The 23,056-nt window shown below is 38.7% G+C and overlaps 1 protein-coding gene across 4 annotated transcripts in view; it reads left to right on the forward strand.

The window, feature by feature from the left end:
- AUTS2 (activator of transcription and developmental regulator AUTS2) overlaps window positions 1-23,056 on the forward strand; it is a 1,039,841-nt gene that overhangs the window by 448,395 nt on the left and 568,390 nt on the right. For all 4 annotated transcript variants that reach the window (XM_087815613.1, XM_087815616.1, XM_087815615.1 and 1 more), the window contains exons 3-4: window positions 2,509-2,610; window positions 15,162-15,197. In XM_087815613.1, coding sequence (XP_087671739.1) covers window positions 2,509-2,610; window positions 15,162-15,197 — 138 coding nt within the window. The remainder of the gene's footprint in view (window positions 1-2,508; window positions 2,611-15,161; window positions 15,198-23,056) is intronic.

Here is a 23,056-nt window from a genome sequence, read left to right on the forward strand (position 1 = left end):
CACCCTGGTACCCTTTACTCCCTGGATGTTTATTTTTCATCTTAGTTGGGGGACTGAGTTTCTATAGCCATCTCTTGATCAAATATCACCTTATAAGATTTCTTTCTTTGTGAATGCAGCCAGATACCACAGATGTATGTAAAATATATTCTGTGGAGATACTAACATACTGCAGACTCATTATTTCCATGGTAAATGTAAATATCTAAATGGGCACTAAGGTGTGAATGAAGTCAGCAGTAGGCCATAGAGACATGGGTTTAGTCCTAGATTTCATACCTGCTTCTGAGTGCATCATTGGTTTTATTTGTTTCTTCATTCATATACCAGAGGTAGCGTCACCTGCCTTTACTTAACTCAGAGATCCAGTGGGATAAGATTTCCAACTTTGCTTGTGAATTAGGGGGCCCTCTCCACATACAGGTTTTATTTTCAGTACAGATATAACAGGTAGTCTGTTTTAAATTTAAAAATATGTGATAGAATGAGATATGCTAGCTATGAGGGAATATGTCAAAAAATAAATATAGAAAAAAAGAGTTCTTCAGAGACCATAGCAGAGGATATACTGTCTATGAACTTAAAAATTTTTTTACCTGAAAAGCACAGAGAATGTGAGGTGAGCATGCCAGAGATAGAAATCTAGTGTGAAAAAGTGGAGGGCAGAAAAGGACAGGACATGTTCAAAAAATTGAGAGAAAGTGATGTTCATTTTAGATTAAATCCCCTTTTATTATAAGTATAAAAATGAAAACTTGAAGGGAATGACAATAGTCTGAACTTTTATTCCATAGTAATAAGAAAAGGCTCATAGAACTTGCATCTGAATTAACTGAGAATTAGCAGGTTTAGCAGTAATTTAGGAGGAAACTAAGTACTTAAGGGCTCAGGAGGATACGAAGTAAAATTAGCATCACTTTTTGAGGTTCCATTAGAGAAGACTTCTGGAGAATGAGATTTTAGAAGGAAGTGATAAAAGTGGTTTTGTAGCAAGGTTGAAAGCCACAAAGAATGCTCTCGTAGTGGGGTTCTAGTGATAGCTAATCACGGTATGTTTGAAAGTAAGGTCTGAACTATAGTCTTTCAAGAAGCACATTAAAGATACAAGAAATGCTAATACAGGTTCACTCTCTATTTATCTTGGTTCATCTTGCCCCTTGGCCCCAGAGCCATATGAAAACCTGCAGGTAAACGTTTTGCTACCTGTTACCTGTTCTGCTCTCTTAAGTTTCTTCCTACCCAGAAATATGGGAATTGTGTTTTGTTTGAGACTACCCATTTTCTGGTTCATGCACTCCTCTCTAAGATTTCTTTCTATTTTCTCCCAAAGGAACTCTTTTGAGAAGACCCTGATCATTTCCTGGCGACTTGCTTTCCCTGCCTTTGCTTTCTGCCTTTCTTCCATCAAGAGTGTCTTCTCTCAGCCATATGAGCACAGTCCTCTTTCACAATCCATGGCTTCCAAAATCACTTTTCCTCTGAAGGCCACTGGCTACTTTTTGGTTTTCATTTAGCAAGTATTTCCTTGTGGTGTTTTACTTGCATGTCTTGCACTTTCTTTTGCTAGATGGAGAACATTGTAAAGGGCCTGTGTCTTGTAACCTGCATCAGATTGCTTGGGATTTCTGCAAATGTAGTTGGTGGTGACAACATAGACTGATCTTCCATATGTTTGTGACTGAGTCTCACATAGACTAATGTTTGCAGTTCTCTGTGCTTGCTCGTTTTTGTTTTTTTAAACTGAATTCATTGGGGTGACATTGGTTGGCTGCATAAATGTGTAGAAACTTCTAAAATGTAAGCTTTGTAAGATCAGAGACTTTTTTTTTTTTTTGTATAGCACCACATCTCTAGTTCTTACTGCCAGGCCCAGTTGTGGACTTAATACCTATTGGTTGAATGAGTGCTGGCTTAATTTACGTAAACTATAGGTCTTAATCTGTTACTTTTAAATATCTGGCAGGAGACCTCCAGAACGTTGTGTCAACAAGCAAGATTGTTAAGTATCTTCCCAACGGTTAGAAGATAACCTTAGCCCAGCACCTCATCTTCTCCTAGGATAAGAAGTCTTGGTTTTTGTTATTTTGTTGTTTCTTCCTTTCAGACGAGTACAGAAGAAATAATAGTTGGTGTAATCTGCCTTTAGCTTATTCAGTGTTCTGGGTCTTTTTAATATTTACCAAAAATCACAATGAAACAGAGGAAAAATCTGAGGGAAGATTACTTTCTAAGATTTATAGACCTTTGTTAGACATTTCAGGTGTTTACTTGAGTCTCGCTCACTCTTTTTATCTACATCAGCATTTTGTGGTAAATGCTTTGCTTATCCTACCCTCTGTGTTTCTCTCTATGGCAACTTGCCTGGCAGTATTCAGAAACTGAGAAGGATGTTAAAGATCAAGACCTTAAATTACTCACTTTTGACAAGGCTTAAAGAACAGGGGAGAGAAACAGCCCTGTGAGGAGACCACTGACTGTTTTCTTGTTCCTATTTTCTTTTGTCTTTAGCTCAAGCCAGGACAGAACAGCTGCAGGGACAGTGACAGTGAAAGCGCCAGTGGAGAATCCAAGGGCTTCCACAGGAGCAGCTCTCGGGAAAGGCTCAGCGATGTAAGTATTTATTTAAAAATCGTCAAGCCCCGCTGATCATGGCTCAGCGGTGAGCGTTGACCTAGGATCCAGGAGATCGCAGTTCTATTCCTGGTGAGGGCACATGCCCGGATTGCGGTCTCAATCCTCAGTCAAGGGCGTGCAGGAGGCAGCCAATCAATGACTCTCTCATCATTGACGTTTCTATCTCTCTTTTTCCCTCTCCCTTCCTCTCTCTGAAATCAATAAAGATATATTTTTTTAAAAATTTAAAAATAAAAAGTCAAACAAAACCACCAGACCATACACCCCTTGAGTAAAGTCTCAATTCCCCAACACTCTGCCCCTTCATATCACTTTGTATATCTAAGTATTACAGTTTACCCTTTCTTGTTGTACATGTGGTTGAGCCTTATGTTACAGTGTCATTCCATTTTCTAGTTTGACCTAAAATGTGTTTTAACAAATTATAAGGTAGGTGGGAGTATTCTCACTTTAGAAACAGTCAGGAAATTAAGTTCCTTCTCTTGCCAATAAGTGGCTGGTTAGTCACCCCTTCCAACAGAAAAAAAAAAAAAAAATGACAGAAAGGGATTATTACTGATCTCATGGGTGAAGAAATTTCAGATAGCCCATAGTTAAATGATGTCATTTCCCCATTGTAGGTAGAACTGCCTGTTTCTGGGGTAGAAACTGTTGTGAAAACATACCATGCCTCTTGAGGGACCTGTCAGCTCTCCAACCTCCTATCCACCAATGGTCCTGATTCCCCTTTACCGCTTCCCAGAACCACCTGGCCCTCTTTGGACTGTCTTACCTTCCTCCCCAATGTATCATATAACAGGATTCTTGACCCATCTTTGCCCCTGAGAGCAACACTTGGAAACTTTCTTGTACAATAGGTCAAGTAGGTAGAAATTTTCATTATTGATACCAACACTGGAATATTAACAGATTGAGATAATACTCTTAAGAAGGAAGATGGCAAATCCACCTGAGTTTCAGGAAGAAGCAGAGTTAGGCTCTATAATAGGAGCAAAACCCATTGCCTCTTGTCTTTCTCTTTTTTATGCTCTAAAGCAGTGTCTTCATTATGATGTATAAGATGATTTAGTGTATTAAATATTAGTATTTATTTTTTGTCTAAAAAAAGAAATTAAACTTCACTAATACCCAACTTAAAAGTCAGGGAGTAGCTCATTTCTATAATTGACAAACATACTTATCTTAGGAGTGTCCCCAAAACTTTTTTTTTACTGAGAAGTATTCATAAGCATGAAAGGTTGGAGACCATTGCAGCACACTGAATCATTCTTATAAATATTTCCCATCCATTTCTCCATCAGCCAAGGTGGACAAACCCAAGAATTAGCCACCTTCCCATACCTCTCAGGAAAGTTTGTGAGATTTATGGTGATATTTGATGCATGTAACATTGAATTCTTATAAGAATTCAATGGAATAAGAATTCAATGGAATAAACAAAGCATAATTATTTCTATAGTACTCTTATTTTCTTGTTTATAGATAGTCACCCCCCTTCTTTTAATATTGATAATATCAATTAACTCAGTCTTTGCTGTATGAGTATGTGTGTATAAGAATATTTCTTTGTGTATTTGTTTCATTAATTTTGTAACTGAACTATAAATTATAATAATAAAACTATAACAGTATTTCCTACCTATGTTATTAACAATACTTAATACTTAAGTAGCTGTTCTTTTGAGATTTTGTTTTGCTTTTAATATAAGATCTTATTGACCCTGGAAATTTGTCCAGGATTAGTTAGTCATAATTTCATCGTAGAGTGGAGAAATAAGGCCACATTAGGTCAGGGAACAAGAGCATAGTATTACACAGTCATTGATATCTTTTGACTGTTTGCCCTGAACTTATTTTCCATTAGGCCAAAAAAAAAATCTTCAATGTTCATATATAGGAAGATGTAATACTGTTAAGATGTCAGTATTCCACAAAACAATATACAGTTTCAGTGCAATCCCTATGAAAATTCCAGCAGTCGTTTTTTTTTTTTCTAGAAATGGAAAAGCAGATACTCAAATTAATATGGCCTGGCTTGAGGCCCCTGGAAGAAAACACAGTGTTGAGAAAGAATAAAGTTAGGAGACTTATAATTTCCTAATTTCAAAATTTACTACAAAGCTATAGTAATCAAAACAGTAGGTAATAGCATCAGGACAGACATATAGACCAATAGAGTAGAACTAAGAGTCTAGAAATAAACCCATACATCTCTGCCCAACAAATGTTTTTTTTAATCCTCGCCCGAGGATATTTTTTCCATTGCTTTTTAGAGAGAGTGGAAGGGCGGGAGGGGGAGAGACAGAGAGAAACATAGATGTGAGAGAGACACATAGATTGGTTGCGTTCCCCACCAAGGGCAGGGATTGAGCCTGCAACTGAGGTACGTGCCCTTGGCCAGAATCAAACCCGGGACCCTTCAGTCTGAGGGCCAACTCTCTAACCTGAGCCATACCGGCTAGGGTAACCCAACAGATTTTTGACATGAGTGCTAAGTTTATTGAGTTGGGAAAGAATTTTCTGTTCAACAGATGGTGCCGGACAACTGGATTTCCTTGTGCAAAAGAATGAAGTTGGACCCTTGTATCACACTGTGTACAAATATTAGCTCAAAATGAATTGATATCCCAAATATAAGAGCTAAAACTATAAAACTCCTAGAAGAAAACATAAGGGTAAATCTTTATGACCTTGAATTTGGCAGTGGATTCCTAGATATGACACCAAAAGCATGAGCAACAAAAAGGAAAATAGAAAAATTAGACTTCATCTAAGTTAAAAACTTTTATGAAAAGTTTTTTTGTGTGTGTGCATCAAAGCACATTATCAAGAAAGTGAAAAGAAAACCTACATATTGGGAGAGAATATTTGCAAATCATATAACTGATAAATGTTTAATATCTAGATATGTAAAGAACTCAACAATAACCAACAACCCAATTCAAACATGGGCAAAGGACTTGAGTAGACATTTGTGCAAAAGGAGATGAACAATTGGCTAATAAGCATATGGAAGAAGCTCATCATCATTAGTCATTAGGGAAATACAAATGTTAACCATAGTGAAATATTACTTCAAATCTACTAAGATAGATGGATTTTTTTTTTTTTTAAAGAGGAAAGTAAGTGTTGGCAAGGATGTGGAGAAATTGAAACCTTTGTACATGCTAGTGGGAATGTAAAATGGTGCAACCACTGTGGAAAATAGCTAGACAGTTCCTTTAAAACCTAAATTCAGAATTACCATATCCCCACCCACTCCTTTCCTTGTGTGAGCTCTGGGATCACATGCTATCTGCTCCTTTTCAGTGTTTTTTTTCCCCTTGCCTCAGGTTCTTTCCTCCCACAGATGTTCTGCTGTGGACTCAGGTGAAGACTAGAAGGGAACCTTCTTCAGGTTTCATGATTCTCTACAAAGCTCTCATCTCTTTCATCTTCTGCTTTGCCTATTCCAGCGGCCTTGACTTTCTTTGCTTATCAACTCTATCTTTGCAACTCAGGAAATGCTGGACTCCACAAGGGTCATTCCCCACCGCACCCCACCCCACTCCACCTTGACATTGTAACTCTCCAGGCAGTAAGCTGAGGCAATTGTGGGATCACCTCATTTGCTTCCCTTCTTTCTGAGATCATTGTCCTATGTTGCCTGTTGCCCAGTTTCTGAAAACCCCCTTTTCATATAGTTTTTCCTGCTTCTTTGTTAGCTTAAGCTTAAGCTACCTAAAGTGGGAGAGTATATTCGGTTCCTGCTAGTCCATCATGCCCATTCTTGTTTTTTCGGCTAATATAAAAATCTTCAGAAGTGTTTTACTCACATTTAATGATATTTTTAGAAACTTTGGCAGTTGAGACTTACTCTCAAGTGCAGCTCATCAAGGTACTGTATTAGTCCAGCTTAGTTTGTTTTTTAATCAGATGGGCCAAAGGAGTAGGGATAAAGAGTTCCAGTATAGCAGAAGAATTTTACCTATGGGTAAAACTTAAAAACCCAGTGTGCTTGGCTTTTCTAAATTACATATTCCCAGGCTATGTTGCCATGAGAGAATATTTGTCTATAAGGACTTTTGGATTGTCCACATCAAGGATACATAGTAATTTATTTAGATTAGTCACTAAGGAAAAAGTTAAGTTAATGGAGTATATCAGTGTTCATGATGAATTGTTCAGGGGGAGAAATTCTGCTTCTGACTTATACAGAATTTTGCACCTGAGGAAGTAGTAAAAACTTGGGGGTTAAACTTACAATCTTGGTAAATGGCAGTCTCAAATTACAATATGATCATGGGCATTCATTATAAACACATTGAGTTTTAATAGCAGTTAGTTTATTATCGGTATGACCTTAAGGAAAGAACTTGCTCTTTCTTAGCCTTTGTTTCTTTGTGAAATGGGTATAATTTCACCTACCTCGTAGGTCTCCTTTAAAGATTACCTGGTACTATGCATTTGTATCACATAGTGTAGTTCTTGGTGCTCAAAGCACATCACCTGTGCTCAAAAATATTCACCCTCTTCCTTCATGCATCATGCATCATATTTAGAACTTGCCTTAGCAACCTTCTCTACCCTTTATAACTTAAATTCCCTTGTAACTGTCTATTTGACAAGACCTGCGTCTCTCAATCATGACAAATGTGAAGCCACTCCCAAACAAAACCCTCATTATCCCATGCCTCCTTGTGTATTTTTTCTCAGCCCTGAACTGTCCTTCTTAACTTCCCTGTCCCTATACTGGATCCCAGAGCTAGTATTCTCAAAGTGAGGCTCTGTTCCTTCCTCTGTCTTGCTTGTCGTGTTCACTTAGTCACTCTCTGAAGAGGTGTTGGGTATGATTATCCTCTCCTGGACACCAGCGGTACTTCAGACGCTCTCACTATCTCTTACACATGATTCCTATGGCATCTCGGTGATTTTCTCTGCCCAGGCTTTGTTTCCTTTGCACCATGCCCTGCAATGCTTCCAGAGTTGTTTCCCTGAGTCAGACCTCACAGTGCAACTTTCTTGTTTAAGATGTTTTGGGCAAAGTACATACTTTTGAGGATTATCCACAGAAGTCTCCAGAAGGAAGTATGAGGCTCTCTCTGAGTCCTCCCCTTCCCCCTACCTCCTCACTTTTGTGCCTTAAATGTTGTCCCTCTAAACCACTTTTGTTTTCTTACATAATATGCACTTTCAAATCATCCCACCTATGTTACTTTTGTTTCCTCTGCTTCTTTTTCTTTTCTTTCCGCCACCCCAATGTACCTTCTTACAGCAAATTCTCTCCCCCTCCCCCATGGAAGTAAACTTATTTAATACTTTATTCAAATTAGTGTATGGGTATGACTCTGTTTCTCTCTGAAAGAATTTTGGGTCAGGTTTTTAATCATAAGAAGGCAGAAATATATTTAATACTTCCCAAGTGTTCAAGACTTTGAAGGAATTGAAACGATTCATAAAATAGTGAAAGGGATTGGATTCTTATAAGTCTTGTGCTAAACAGTTCTCTAATATTACTGTCCTGTAGTTTTTTAGTTCATTTACTATGATCGTGGTTGATGCATTTCTTCTGCTGCTTTCTTTTCTTCCAGGTTTTGAGGTTTTTATTGCTTTATCTACCCCACCATGCCATCTTTCATCCATTCATGCAAGCATCTAGCCTGTCCTCCCTTCTTCCTACCCTGCCCCCAATCCTTTATTGAGGTTTTACTCTGGGCCATGTTTACTAGCTACTGTTAAGGTAGAAATAGAACAGGCACCACCATCAATGAGCTTCTCAGTAGTTTAGAAAAAACCTAAAATAGACCCGTGAAGGATTATTGATACCGTTTCTCCTTTTTTCTCTTATTTTTATTTGTCCCAAATTTTGCGCCTAACAGTTTGTGTATGTCTTTTCCGTTCCTACACCATATGAGTATGTGGCTTTTTTGAACTGTCAGTGTTTTGATTATCCAGGACTATTTATCAGTGCCTTTTATATGGCAGGTGTAGTCTGGGCACTAGAGGTTGAGTGGTCAACAAGATGAAGTCCCTGCCCTCAGGAAGCTTCTGTTCTGTTGGAGGAGGCAAACAGCACAGCAAGCCTGAGAGCAACCAATACAATTAATGCTGATGTAATACATTTCATGAAGTAAACGAAACAGTGACGAGGAGTGGAGGAGTGCAGGTTGCTGTTTTAACTGGGGTGATTGGATTAGTTCTTTTGTGTAGGTGACATTTGAGCTGAGGCCTGGATGAAGAAAAACCGGAGTTAGCCTTGTGATGATCTGTAGGAAAAGCACTCCAGGCAGGAAGAACAGCAAGCTCAAGGCCCTGAGTCAGAGCAAGCGTGACATGTTTGAGGGAAAGGAAAAGGGCCAGCTGGCTCAAATGTGGTGAATGAGCACGGGCTGATCGCAATCTTAGGGGAAAAACAGATACCGGCAACACCATCAGTGAGCTTCTCTGTATTTAAGAAGATAATCTAATCTAGACCCATGAGGGACTCTTGATATTGTTTCTCCTAGTCTCTAGTAAGGAGGCTGGGTTTTATATTAGTTTCCGGGGCTGCTCTAATGAGTGACCAAAAGTGAGTAGTTTAAAACAACAAATAGATTACCTCATAGTTTTCAAGGCAAGAAGCACAACACTAAGGTGTCAGCGGGTCCTTGATCCCCCTGAAGACTCTAAAGAAGAATCCTTTCTTTCCTCTCCTAGCTTCTGGTGGCTTCTGGCAGTCCTTGGTTTTCCTTGGCTTTTAACTCCATCAGTCCAATGTCTGCCTCTGTCTTCACATGGCCTTCTACTCTTTTGGTAGCTTTGTGTGCCTTTTCCTCTTATATAGGGCCAACAGTCATTGGATTTAGGGCCTACCTTAATCCAGTATGACCTCAACTTAAAGGCCCTATTTCTAAACAAGGTCATTCTATCAATCAGGGTTCTGAAGAGAAACAGAGCTAATAGAATGTCCGAACATACACAGCTGTAGAGGGTTATAAGTCACAAGATCTGAAGTCAGTAAGCTGGAGGCCCAGGAGAGCTGATGGTTAGTTCCAGTCCAAAGACTGGAATGCTCGAGACTTAGGAAGAGCCAATGTTTCTTTCAGTTTGTGTCTGAAAGCAGGAAAAAAACTGTTGTTCCAGCTAGAGGACAGTCAGAGGAATTCCCTCCTATTCTGAGGATGGTATTTTAAATTTTGTTTTATTAAACTGATTGGATGAAGACCACACACATTAAGAAGGGGGCAGTATGCTTTATTCATTCTATCTATTTAAATGTTAAAGTCATCCAAAACCATCCTCACTGTAACATCCAGAATAATGTTTGACCAAATATGATACCCAGGCCTAGTCAAGTTGACACATAAAATTAACCCTCATAATCATATTCTGAATTTTTGGGGGGACACTTTTCTACCACCATAATTATTTTAAAAGCCTCTGAAAGATATTATGAGGAATGGTATTGTAATTTTTACTTTAAAATGTTTGCTTTGCCTTTTATATGAAAAACTGAAGACAAAGAATGAAATCAATGAAAGAAGTCAAAAGGCTGTTGATTATAGATGAGAGCGGAGGACAACTTGGAGTGGGTTGTAACAGAGGGTTGGAAAATTGAAGGTGGAAATGACCGTATTTATCATACCTGATGCTTGTTTTCAGGTTGTTGCTCTTTCTCCATTTTAACTTGAATTTTCCTAGTAGCTTATTTTCCTATTCAGATATACTATTTTGTGTCTTTATCAGCTATTAGTAATTGTATCCCCAAGGCGCATTTCTTAAGATTAAGATTTCAGTTTCTTTTAATTGCCATTGTTTTTTAAAACGCTAAAGAAAATCCATAAATGAGCTTGTTTCATGACCTTTGCAAGAAATATACTTGGCCATGATCCTTATGCTTTTTATTCCCAAGAGAGAAAAGCATTAACATGGAGGTGGGTAGGCAGGGATGTCAGACACAATTGGTGATTTGGAACAATTTTAAATATTCTATTTAAATTAGCCCTAGGGTCAGAGCACACATCTCGTCTCAGGGTGGAGCATGCATCTATTTCATACTCAGGGAGCTGTAATAGTAGCTGCCGTGGCCTCTCTGTGTAGATCTCTAATGAATGGAGCACATCTATTTTGGATGGGTAATCAATTTTGAAATCCCTTGTTGTAGGTAAGCTGTTAACACAGAAATGTTAACTTCACGAGTTTAATGAGTAGCTTCAGTGATAGCTTAGTGACAGAGATGGAAAGAAAGTCAGGTGGGGGGCAGTGAGAAAGAGTAGATTGAGCATTTAATGAATATCCACTTGCAGACTGGAATGTCAGCAGCAGCATTCTCCCTCCTGGAAAATGTCTTTCAACTGTGCATCCTATTACAATTCCTGCAGCCCACGGTAGCTTGGAGATTGAGGCAGAGTGTTTATAAGAAAGCTCTCCTTTGCAACATAATGAGATCGAGGTGGGTAATTTGCAGAGATTGCTAGAGCAGTGGTCAAATCTGCAAAAAAACAAAAAACAAAAAACCCAGCAGAATGGAAAGACCATGTTAAACAGGAGATGGTTTATAATGAGCCTGGAAATCACATATCACAGAGTTAGCTAGCTGCCATTTTCTGGTATTCATCTTCTCATGCAAACTGCTAAACACTTTCTCCTACTCTATTTTCTCAGTCTCTCTATCCCTCTGAATTCTACCTACTGCATTGAAAATATGAATGAATGGCAACTCTGCCACTTGAAGAAATATGAATGAAGGCCTTTTTTTTTATTCAAAGGAAGTATTTGCCTAAACACGGGTGTATGGTATTATTTCAGATGCTGGTGATGCCTTTGTCTGTTGCGTTTTAAAAAAACATTTGCTGCCTGGCCGGGCGTGGCTCAGGGGTTGAGCATTGACCTAGGATCCAGGCGATTAGGGTTCGATTCCCGGTCAGGGCACATGCCCAGGTTGTGGGCTCGATCAATGACTCTCTCATCATTGATGTTTCTATCTCTCTCTCTCTCTCCCTTTCCTTTCCTCTCTCTGGAATCAATAAAGATATACTTTAAAAAATAAAAATAAAAATAAATAAAAAAATAAAACATTTGCTTTTAAAAACACCTCCTTTTCAAGCCTCAGTTTGACTCATAGGCTTTTCTGGATTCTATGGATACTTTTGCTATATAGTTTGGGTATTTTGCAAGAGAAATGAAACACCCCCTCCTTTCATTAGAAATTTGTTGAAATCAACATTATTTCATCAAATGGTTCAGTGGTCAGGGTTAGGCCTTTACCTCTTGGTGTCTGTCTTTTCTATAACATGAAAAAGCAGTACCAATCCCTAAATGCACATCTGTAAATGTATGACTAATGTAACACCTTTCCGATAAAAAGGTGTTTCTAAACATTCCATTTTTGTAGCATAATCTGTTGTTGCCCATGGTTTGGAGTATTCAAGGAATTTCTGGCTTGGAAAAATGTTACTGCTATCAAATAAATATTTGCAGCTATATTTGGATACAGACTTAGATTAGACATACATGACCCAGACTCTTCTGGGCCTTTTGGATAGCAAGGCCTCAGGGATGTGATGGTGTCCTGAGCTATCAGTGAAATGGACTCCTGACCAGCGTCTCAGAACTTGTTACCTGTATTTGATGGAGATCCTTTTAGCTACAAGGGGTGGTGTCCCACTGAATACAAAGCCATAGTCAGATTCTTTGGAATGTAGAACTAGACATGGAGAAATCTCTGTATTTCAGGGATGTTTCTGCCCAAATTCACCAGCTATGATTGAAGGGAGCTGGCGATTGGCCAAGAAAAATACGGTAGGGAAGGATGTAGGAGGGGAGGAAATGTCAATGCCATGGATATTTGGCAAAGTAGATTAGAAGAAATTTTCTACAAAGTTTTCTGCCAGCTCCAGAAATCACAATTTACTGCCATAAATCTTTTCGTATTAAAGAAAAAGTGAGTACAGTGGGTTGGAAAATATGGGTAGCCCTCTGACTCAAAGGTTCTGTGTGCTTTCTAGCAAATGCTAAAACTCCAGTGGACCTGTAATGTACTCGAGGGTTTAGTGGCTGTGTTTATGTGTCTGATGTATTTGTGTGTGCATGGGGTGGGGGGTTGTTATAAGAAAGGGTCTTTAAATGCTTTGTTGCATTATGTTAATTCCTCGGCAGTGCAATCAAATTCATGTCGTAATTAAAGCTGTCAGTTGGAAGGCAAGCCAATCGCCATGAAAACACAGCATAACAAATGAAGTGAAATGATTCTGCGTGTAGCTATACAATGCTTCGCCAGGCATGAAATTAAATAAGTAATTTGATGTTGACATCAGAAATTGAAATGATACCCACTGTTCCCTCATTCAGTCAGACCTGCATAAACAATAGCCAGAACAAATACGCACAACAAAGCCCTCTCCTCCACCCAGCTCCCTGAGTAATGTACAATATATATGCAAAATGAGTATAACAGAGCTTTCCGAGACCTGAAGTATGTAATTTTCTTTGGTATACAATAAGATGATATGTGTTGGGGGGGGGGGGAGGTGGGTTCAGAGGAGTACTTCTTCTTCTGGGATAAAATACATTTGCAGGAAGAAAAAAAAACTTCTGAAATAAACAAATTCCATGTTTTCTCTGAGTAATTCATCCTGAAATGATTTTACCTCCCAGAGGCATGACTCCAAGCTGGAGGAGACCTAACCTGGTTTTTGCTTTCCTGTGCTCCATGGAAGGCTGTGGGTGCTGAAAACAGGTGATGCTGTCACATGGCTAATCACTGCTGGGAGAAGCTGTCTCCATGACTACTGTGGATCTCCCTGTGTACCATTTACGGGATCAAGAATGCTGCAGGTTTTTTTTAAAGCAAGGCCAGTGTGTGCAAGATCACACATCTGCCGTCCTTTATTCCCCTGAGCTTGTCTGAAACAGAGGTGAAGAAAGTTTGCCTTTGGGAACTGCACTTAGGAATGCCCTGGAGCATACTATCCTTGTTTGATACTAATGCTGTTCGTACTTACAGCACTGTATTTCCTTCTCAGAAACAGTTTAAAATCAAGAAGAAATACACCTGTACTTTTGCAGTTATTGAATTCATCATTGCCCCCATACAATACATTCATTCATTTATATATACATATATTCAACAAATGCTTTATAAATACACCCTGAGTGTAAGGCATTGTGCGAAGCTCTGGGGAAGCAATGATGACTAAACCAGATGATTCCTGCTACCTATAGTTTTCAGAGCAGGGACAGGATGTTTAGGTGGAAGAACTACAGGTGAACTGAGTAACTGTTGCGTCAGAGTGGAAGTCAGGCCACTCCAGGGAAGGCTTGCGCCCCACCTAAGCTAGTCTGGTCGGGAAGAGGCCGCGCTTGTGTGAGGACCCTTAGCTGAGATCTGAATACTGCCTAAGCATTAGTATTCTTTTTGTTTCAAGCTTACTTGGGGCGTCTGTTGTTCACAAAAAGGACACTAAAATTAAGGAATTTTTTTGTTTTGTTTATCCTTACCCAAGGATATTTTTTCATTGATTTTTTTATTTTTATTTTTTTTTATTTTAGAGTGGAAGGGGGGGAGAGGGAGGGAGGGAGGGGGACATTGACTTGAGAGAGACACATGGATTGGTCGCCTCCTGCACTTGCCCAGGGGCCAGGGATCTAACCTGCCACCCAGGTACCTGTCCTTGATCTGGAATCCAACCTGGGACCCTTTGGTGCGATGATTGACACTCTAACCACTGAACCACAGCGGCCAGGGCAAAATTAAAGAATTTGTACTGAGATGTTTTAGGGGGTTAAGAAGAAACAAACATACAAGAAAGAATCACAGACAAGTCTGAAACACAAACCAAGTTCTTGTTGTTGGCCTGCTTCCCCAAAGCGTTGATGCCCGGCATACCTTTTACAGTTCCTGTTTTTTTAGTTTCCATGTGTCAGACTATGGAAGCCTAAAACGTTGAGAAAAATGGTGCTTTTTACTGCTTTCCTTTACCCACACATTCTTTGCATTTTAGTCTACTAATTATGTTTACAAAATGTCTCATTTTTGAAAAGCACTCTGTGTGTACTAACTGGTGCCTTTAGGGAATAAGCTGGCAAGTAGGTCATACACTGGAAAAGTCATCCAAACCCACTGGGCTTTTTATTTTCAAGTCAGTCTGGGCTTTTTCCTCTTGCCTGCCCCTTTGCGGCCACAAAACTGAGTAGCTTGAGACCAGGGCATTGAATGTCAGCAAGTCAGGGAGGCAGGCTGATGTGTGTCTGTTTAGTCTCAGCGCAGGGCGAAATGCCATCATTAATTCATTACCCAGCTGCCTGTCAAATAAATTGGCAATTACGTCCACCGCAGAAGCTTGGAATTCAGTAAATAGCACGTTAGCATCTCTGAGTTGTTGAGAGATGTAAAGGGGAAAATTAAGCAACACGGTGTTTGTATCAGGAGCAGATGACAAGGGGCAGCATACACTGGTGGTGTGATGTAGTGATGAAAAGCCTGCAGAGGGCTGGTAATGAGCTGTGTGGATTGGAACGTGTTAAAGACCATTGCTGATTTTCCACTTTGTCTTTATGCTTTATTGCAGAGTTCAGCTCCTTCCAGTTTGGGAACAGGCTACTTCGTAAGTTTATCTGAACTTCCACATGTGTGCCTTGCCTTGGCATTGATTTATTTCTATAATGTATGCTCATTAGAACGTGAAAAAAATCTAAGAATCCCCTCTCAGTCTTAAAGAGCAGACTGATATACATCCTTTTATTAAGAATTGCTTTATTTTTACAATAAATAACTTGCTGGGCCCTAGGGATCATGGGTCAGTCTGAGTTGTTTGTCCGGTGCCCAGCATGCAGGACATTTGCCCCTGGCAGCAGAAGGGGACACAGGGAAACCTGACGGGCTCTTGCCACCTCTCCTACACAGTTGTTTTGTATTGAGAAGTGTCATGCGGAAGGTGGAATTCATATTATGTACTGAGGTATTCAATTTTAAAATCTCTTGAAGAACTTCCTCACACATACAGCGAATCATCTTTTTTTTAAAAAAAAAATTGATGGGAGGTGGTGTTTTAATGGATGTTTCCCTCACAGTCTAAGTAGGTGGCCTTTAGACTTCCTTTCAGTATTCATTAACAGCCCTCACTTTAGCAAATACAGGTGTATTATTTTATTTACAGACTTTTCTCTGTCCTTTGGGGGGGGTAGGGGTGGTGACATACCTCAGGTATTGTCACAATATTTTTCATAAAAAGTCACTTCACTTCATTTTTTATAGCAAAATTACCCTTTTTGAATTCAACAATCCTTTTAAAGATGTAAATAGAAAAGAATTACAAATAGGTATTATTTACACAACGGGGATAGCATGCCAGTGTAGAGGTTTGTTGTGGTATTTAAAGGCATCTGAGTTGTGTTCTGAATGATGAGCACAGGTACTCTGATGCCAGCTCAGCATTTTCTGAGAAAATAATGGAATCATGAAAATTAAAAAAAAGTGGGAAATAATTACTGATTTGGTTTAGTTGTCTTTACATGTCTTCCTTATAAAATGCTAATGACCCTGGTTTTCTTCGCCCACACATTTTTCTCCATACATTTACATAAAATAAATGAAAACTAGCATCATATCGTTGGAAAAGAATTCTTTTTCAAGCTTGGCAGAAGTAGTATTTTCTAAATGTTGACTTTTTTGTATTAATCTATGATAGGAGAAAAAGGGTAAAGGTTTTGGTGCCTGCTTAATGTGGTCAGCACACTTACCCTGCTCCTTGCCCAGACCTGCTCCTTACCATGGCTGCATACCCATGCTTGCCCAGACCAGCAGGCTGCTCGGCAGGGGAAACAGCAGAAGCAGTCCCATCTGCCATCTCTTCACACCAGGCTGGGTGTGGGTTGAGATGCTCCAAGTAAAATCTGGAGACTGCCAGTATCTATTCTCTTTCCAAAAGCTAAATTCTCCCTCTGTGCTTTCTTCAGCAGAATACAGCCAAAGCCACCAACTTAGCCCCTTGATCTAGACTGTACATTCTGTGTTATATTTTTATTATCAATATGATCACCCTGAAAGAAGAAAGTCATCTCTAGAAACACCAAGATTTTGTTATACTCTTTGTCACTTTTCTCTCATTCTAGGAATGTTTATTTTTGTTCGCTAACAATACATTATTATGAGTAGAGTCTGCAATTATAAATCTAAGATAGTTTTTATACTTACACAATCTTGGATAAGTATACAAATTTTTCCTTATTTTGGTAAAATTGTTCCTAGTATTACTTTGCTTTTATAAAAAAAATTTGCAGTAATATTAACTTACATGGAGAAGATACATACCAGATGTATGTTCAGATCTCAACTGTGGCACAAATGCTCAACTTAGAATGTGTTTCCAATAATGGGATTATTATGTTATCAAAGTACAAAATCCAGTGATATTATTGCCAAGTCCTCATCAAAAAGTGTCTGCTGCTTCAGTATTGATTCCAACACTATCACACGTAATATTTAATTTCACATACTTCAACATTAGTGAGTTTCACATTTCTACGTGGAAATAGTATAGTCACAATTTATAGTAGTTTAGTGCCAACATATTCTTTGTACCGTGCTCTATGATCCATAATGTCATAATAGTCTTTGTTTACATCTGTACCGAAGGTTCAACATCAGGTAAGTAAAATGGAAATATTTTTACTCCATCCTTACGCCTCTCAGCATCTCTTTGAACTGTGGATGGAGGCAAATCACCTGCAGAGCGATTAATAGCTCAAATCACCAATGAGCTATTAATGCAATTGAACCATAATGTGAATTCTGGTATAAGAAAATTCAAGGCACTCACCGATCGGGTTTAACAACCTAGAACTGTTTTCTTAAGTACTCTCCCCTGTCCCAACATTACTCTAACTTCAGAATCTTCTTTCATTTAGATTTTTATGCTCCCATAGGGATTTTAGGGAACTGAGGTAAAATGCTGATCATCGTGTGTGCTAATAAAATGGACACCCATCTTACTATATGCACTTGCGTGTGTGTGTGTGTGTGTGTGTGTGTGTATGTATATGCACACACACCTTATCCAGAAAGTATATTCTACTTACTTTCAGTTTTTTTCATTTATCAGTAGTGGCAAGTTAAAGGGTTTATTTTTTACTTAGTTGTATTTGTTTATATCTCCTCGGTTTTGTGTTCCAAAGATGTCTGTTTAGGTCTGTCACTGTTCCAATCCATTTATAAGCTGAAGATTTGAGAAATGAGAACAGCAGTTGAAAGCAGTATTTACATAAGCATATTGCAAAGAATTCTTAAAGTAGACAAAATAGAGAAGGGTTAGAACAAACTTTTCACATTTTTGGGAGCTTTTGAATAATGTGGGTGTTATACACACAGACAGACACACAGAGACACATATTCATTACATACTCATATTCAGCTCAAATTCTAAATATAAATGGAAATATAGACTAGTTGGAATCTTTTTGCTTTCTTTCTTTTTTTTTTTTTTTTTTGGCAAGCATACCACAACTTGTTGGAGTGCATAGGCTTTTTCTTTTTTAAAAATGTTAATGCAGTGAACATGGTCTCTTTTCAATTTAAATGTTTATGGCTGTATTCTCTTCTTACACATCTATTTGAAATTTTATTGTGCATAGTTTATAATCAACTTAGAGACAGAATGATCTGAAAACTAATGGTGTGGCCTTGGGCAGAGTATTTAATATCTCTGAGACTGTACGATCACCCGTACCTTCCTAATAGAGTTGTGAATCTTGAGTGAGGTAAGATATTTAATGCATGCAGAACCGCACTCAAAAATAGCAAATAATAAACATTGCCTCCTGTTATTCCCACAGTAGTTTGCTATGGAAAAAACAACGTGGGCTCATTAAATGGCTTCAGTGTTGTGGAATAGAGAATTACCAACAGAAATTGATACAAAAGTAAGCTTTGCAGTTTGTCACTGAGGACAGGAATATCTTATTCTCATTAGAGTGTTCTTTTTTAATTTTATTAAATATACCTTTATTGATTTCAGAGAGAGGAAGGGAGAGGGAGACATAGAAACATCAATGATGAGTTATTGATCGGCTGCCTCCTGCACGCCCCCTACTGGGGATCAAGCCTGCAACCCGGGCATGTGCCCTGACCAGGAATCGAACTGCAATCTCCTGGATCCTAGTTCGATGCTCAACTGGTGAGCCATGCCAGCCGGGCACGTTAAGTGTTCTTGTATCTTTCCCAGAAGCCTAGTATTCTGTGCTTGATCAGCTGTGTACCTATTTACTCTGTATGTAAATATAAAAACAAATATGGAATTCATTCTCTATGATCATGATGATGTTGGAATGAACTATTCTATAGGCTGTATTCTGTAATGAACATTATAGAAGGTTAATTTGTCTATTAAAGTTGTTTATTTTCTTCCTCAGACCTTAGGCATTTAAAGATGGCTAATAGATCTTAGGGTTGGGCTTTGAGGTTAAGGAATACCTGTTGAACATATTCAGATTTTATGAGGTTATGTCGCATGTTTGCTGATCTCTGACACCAAAAAGAAAAGTGGATGCCCTAGGATGCCCAAATGAAGCAACTGAAAGCAGTAGAGTGAAAAGACGTAAGTTAGCACATCTCCTGGTTTCCAGGGGCCTGGTGTATCATCGCAGGAAAGTTCTGCACATTCTTTGCAAGCACTTGACTCCATGTACCAATTGGGATCTCCTGTTGGTGTATGGGTGAGTGACTTGTCGGGCTGAACTTGATCCCTGCTGTAAGGAAAACCTTTCCTTTATTTGGGTGACATGTCCTGCCTGCTTCTCTGGATAATGTTCAGCCTTCTTCCAGGTTTGAATCTAAGTATCTTAGGCCCCTATTCTCAAATAGCTTGGATTCTGGTTTTGTAAACTCCAGTGATCCAGAGATTTCTCTTAATGGTTCTCAACTAAAAATTTTCATCCCCAAATGGGTCACATCTTGTAATGTACATACTTTAAGATTATCAAGGAAACCAACCTACTTCGACCTAATGATTAAAACTGCCACAATATATAATAAAGGGGATTGTGAGTGGTACACATCTTTAAATGGGATTTCTGTAATTACTATTTTCAAGTGCAATTAAATAACTTAAGAATTTGTACTGATAGCACTGATAACAGGTAATAGGTACCAAATAATGACCTGTGATTTCCATCCAGAGTTAGCAGGTCATAAAGGGCTTCAGTTCTTTGACCTGATCTAAGTTTTTGACTATAGATCCTTGGAATATCTTCTATTTTTCTTTGCTGTAATTTGTATAACTCTTAAGACTGATTTGTAGTATTTTGTATAACCATAGTTGCTTTTTTAAAACCAGAGTGAGTTTTATTGCTGGATAAGCTTAGAATGAATTTCTTTAAAAACATTAGGCCTTTTTTTTTTTTTTTTTTTTTAATATATCTTTATTGATTTCAGAGAGAGGAAAAGAGAGGGATAGAGAGAGATAGAAACATTAGTAATGAGAGTCATTGATCGAGCCCGCAACCCGGGCATGTGCCCTGACCGGGAATCGAACCCCGATCACATGGATCCTAGGTCGACGCTCAACCACTGAGCCACACTGGGCCAGGCTAGGCCTTTTTTTTAAAAGCACAATTGTTTGTTTGATAGTAGGACTTTTCTTTAAACACACATCTGACTTTTTTTTTCTTAAATAAGTAGTAAGCACCTTCTCTGTCAGGTTATCCATGGCCCTTCTCTCAAGGAATTTAGGGTTTCCTAAACCCAGATTCTTTCCTTTGTAATGTTTTTAAAATTTTGACACATTGTATTTAAATAAGAGGATTTGGACTCTTCAGAGAACCTAACATTATTTATAATAGCTCTATGGGTTTTAAGTTTAAAAGTTCAGATACATCACCCTGGCCTTGACTGCAAAACCATCCAATGCAGAAGAAAGTCTTCTTTCTCCCCACCTGCCAGTACCTGCTGGTGATGCTCAGAGAGAATTCATTCATAACCTGCTGAGAACTTATATTTAAGATGAATAACGCTGAGTGACATATCCCTCAAATAAGACTCTAACATTTATATTAGAGTTGTTGGATGTTTAGATTTTCAACAGAATTTGAGGCAGAAGGAGCAACAAAGATGGGAGCACAGAGAAATAGTATCATAGAGCGGAAATGGTTTGACTGTATCATGTTTCTGGGAAAAAGCCAGACTTAGATTGGTTAATTACAGGTGGGGTGGAATAAACCCAAGGATAAAATTGGGTGAGTAGGAAGGAAATAGTTTGTAGGTATACCCAAACCTGACTTACTGATCTGTTGAAAGCAAAGATGATGCCAAACCAAGGACTGATGCATAAGGTGCTGCTTTTCCTTAGAATAGGAGTCCCAGGAAGAAGAAATTGGATTTGGGGAAGGTAATGAATTCGGAAGGTAGATGGATATTTGTTTGTGTATACCTTCAATGATATTTTAAAGAAGTGGCCAGAATAACAGGAAGAACCAAACATTTCTGCCCAAATTTAAATTTATATTAAAGCATATAAAAAGAAGTAATACCTGGTAAGAACTTGAGTAAATCTTTAAAATTCAGCATATGCCTGTCACAAAATATCTTTGAGATGTGGTTGTACATGTAATTTTCCTGAGTGACCCCGAACAGTTACCCAATGAGTCACCAAAGTACACTGAAACTTTGGCCTCAGAGATACTATCTCCAAACCGAGCACAATGTCTCTAAAATATTTTATTTTATAATATACAAAAAGAATTGTTATGAATATGTTGTTTGATTATAATAAGATTCTAACCTTGGAACCCATCACTCAACTTGCAGCCTAGTACATCACTAATGCCTTTGGAGCTATCTGTGTACTATGCAGAAACATCTGGGCAGATGAAATCAGTTGTTCTTCCTAATGGCGAACAGTTGCACGTGTTTTAAACTGTAATTTTACTATTATCCGAAACTATATTTGCCCCTGTAATGTGACAGAATTGGAATCTACACTCAAGTAGGTATATTTTTCAGATTAGTAACCACAGAATTAACCTTAGTCCGACTGGAGAGTTGATTTATACTTCAGCCAACGGTCTACAGTTGTGACAGATTCCTCCACCTAGTCACAGATAAACTCCAACTCCAAGGCCTTAGACTAAAAATTTGATTGTATTTTTCATTTCCAATTCTTATCCTTTTTTTTTTTCATGTTTTTTATTTATTTATTTTTTATTGATTGTTAGCCTCTATTTGGGGGAATAGGATCAGTGAGCCAGGAGCAGCGTACCCTGATGAAGTGAACATTACGAGTTAAGTTCTGTTGAGCAGACATTTAATCATTTGCAGACTCTGCAATGGAATGACTCTTCCGGCTCATCCTGTAGAAATTGTCTTCCGTCTCCACACCATTTTTAGCTTTAACTCTCTCCTTTGGTACAAAGGAATTGAGAAATTTGGTGAAGAGGGTAATCAGGTGGGAAGGGATCAGTTGGTGCCTCTGGTTGCCACCATTCTCTTAACTCTCAGTGTCTCCACATTTATGTGAGGGAATAGGCTAAGGATTTTTAAATATTTGCTACCTACAGGAATCTCTGTTATTAGCCGTTGCAAACTCTAATTAAGGAGATAAAATGAAAACCCAGGTGCTCCTAATGGATGTGGGGAAATAGCCTTTGGCCCTGTCTCCCTTTTAACTCCCCTTCCTGGCTTCTCAGATTTGGAGAAGAAAAATCATTTTGGAGGGAAAAAAAGATTTTGCCAGCTCCTGGACCAGGTAATTGTTACAGTGCGTTTGTTTAAATATTCCAAGATCTATTATTTTAGCCACCTTTCACCTAAAAATGTCTGCCACTTGGGACCAGTGCTTTCAATGGCACTGCTGCCTTTCTTAGCTGTTCTTTGTACCATAGAAATGCAAGATCATATCCCCCTTTCTGCTTAACAAACACTGCTCTTCAGTGTCAGCATTGAAGGGAGTCCAGGTTTCAGTTGAGTGACAGAGTCTGGCCTTCTTTGAAATTAATAATAAAGAATAATATGGTGTATTTTCATTATTCAGTCAGGGTTAACGCGTAGAAGTATTGAAGCTGTAGACTTAGCCTGGCCATAGAGATGGTGCAGTAAAGGCTTTAGCAAAGTGCACTGGCAATCCCAGAGGGAACAGACAGGTCATGTCCTGGAAATAAGAAAGTAACTTTATTTCCATTTTTCTTTCTTCTCCCCCCCCCCCCCCCCCACTGGCTTTTAAGGAAGGTTGGAGATTTCCAAATTGCAGAAATGTTGGATGAGTTGGTATGAGCCATATAAAATGAGCCATGCGCAGTGTCAAAACCCAGGGTTTTTTCTAACTACCCACACAGCCTTTGATAGATTTATCTGGCCTGGAGTTTTATGGACTATCAATCAGCATCTTTCAAATCAAAGGACTCAGTCCTTTCCTTAACTGCTTTTAAAAAAAATGTTTTTCCTGAAATTGTAAATTACATGCCTCCCAATCCATTG

This window comes from Miniopterus natalensis, chromosome 3, assembly GCF_054644295.1.
Source record: "Miniopterus natalensis isolate mMinNat1 chromosome 3, mMinNat1.hap1, whole genome shotgun sequence".
NCBI lineage: Eukaryota > Metazoa > Chordata > Mammalia > Chiroptera > Miniopteridae > Miniopterus > Miniopterus natalensis.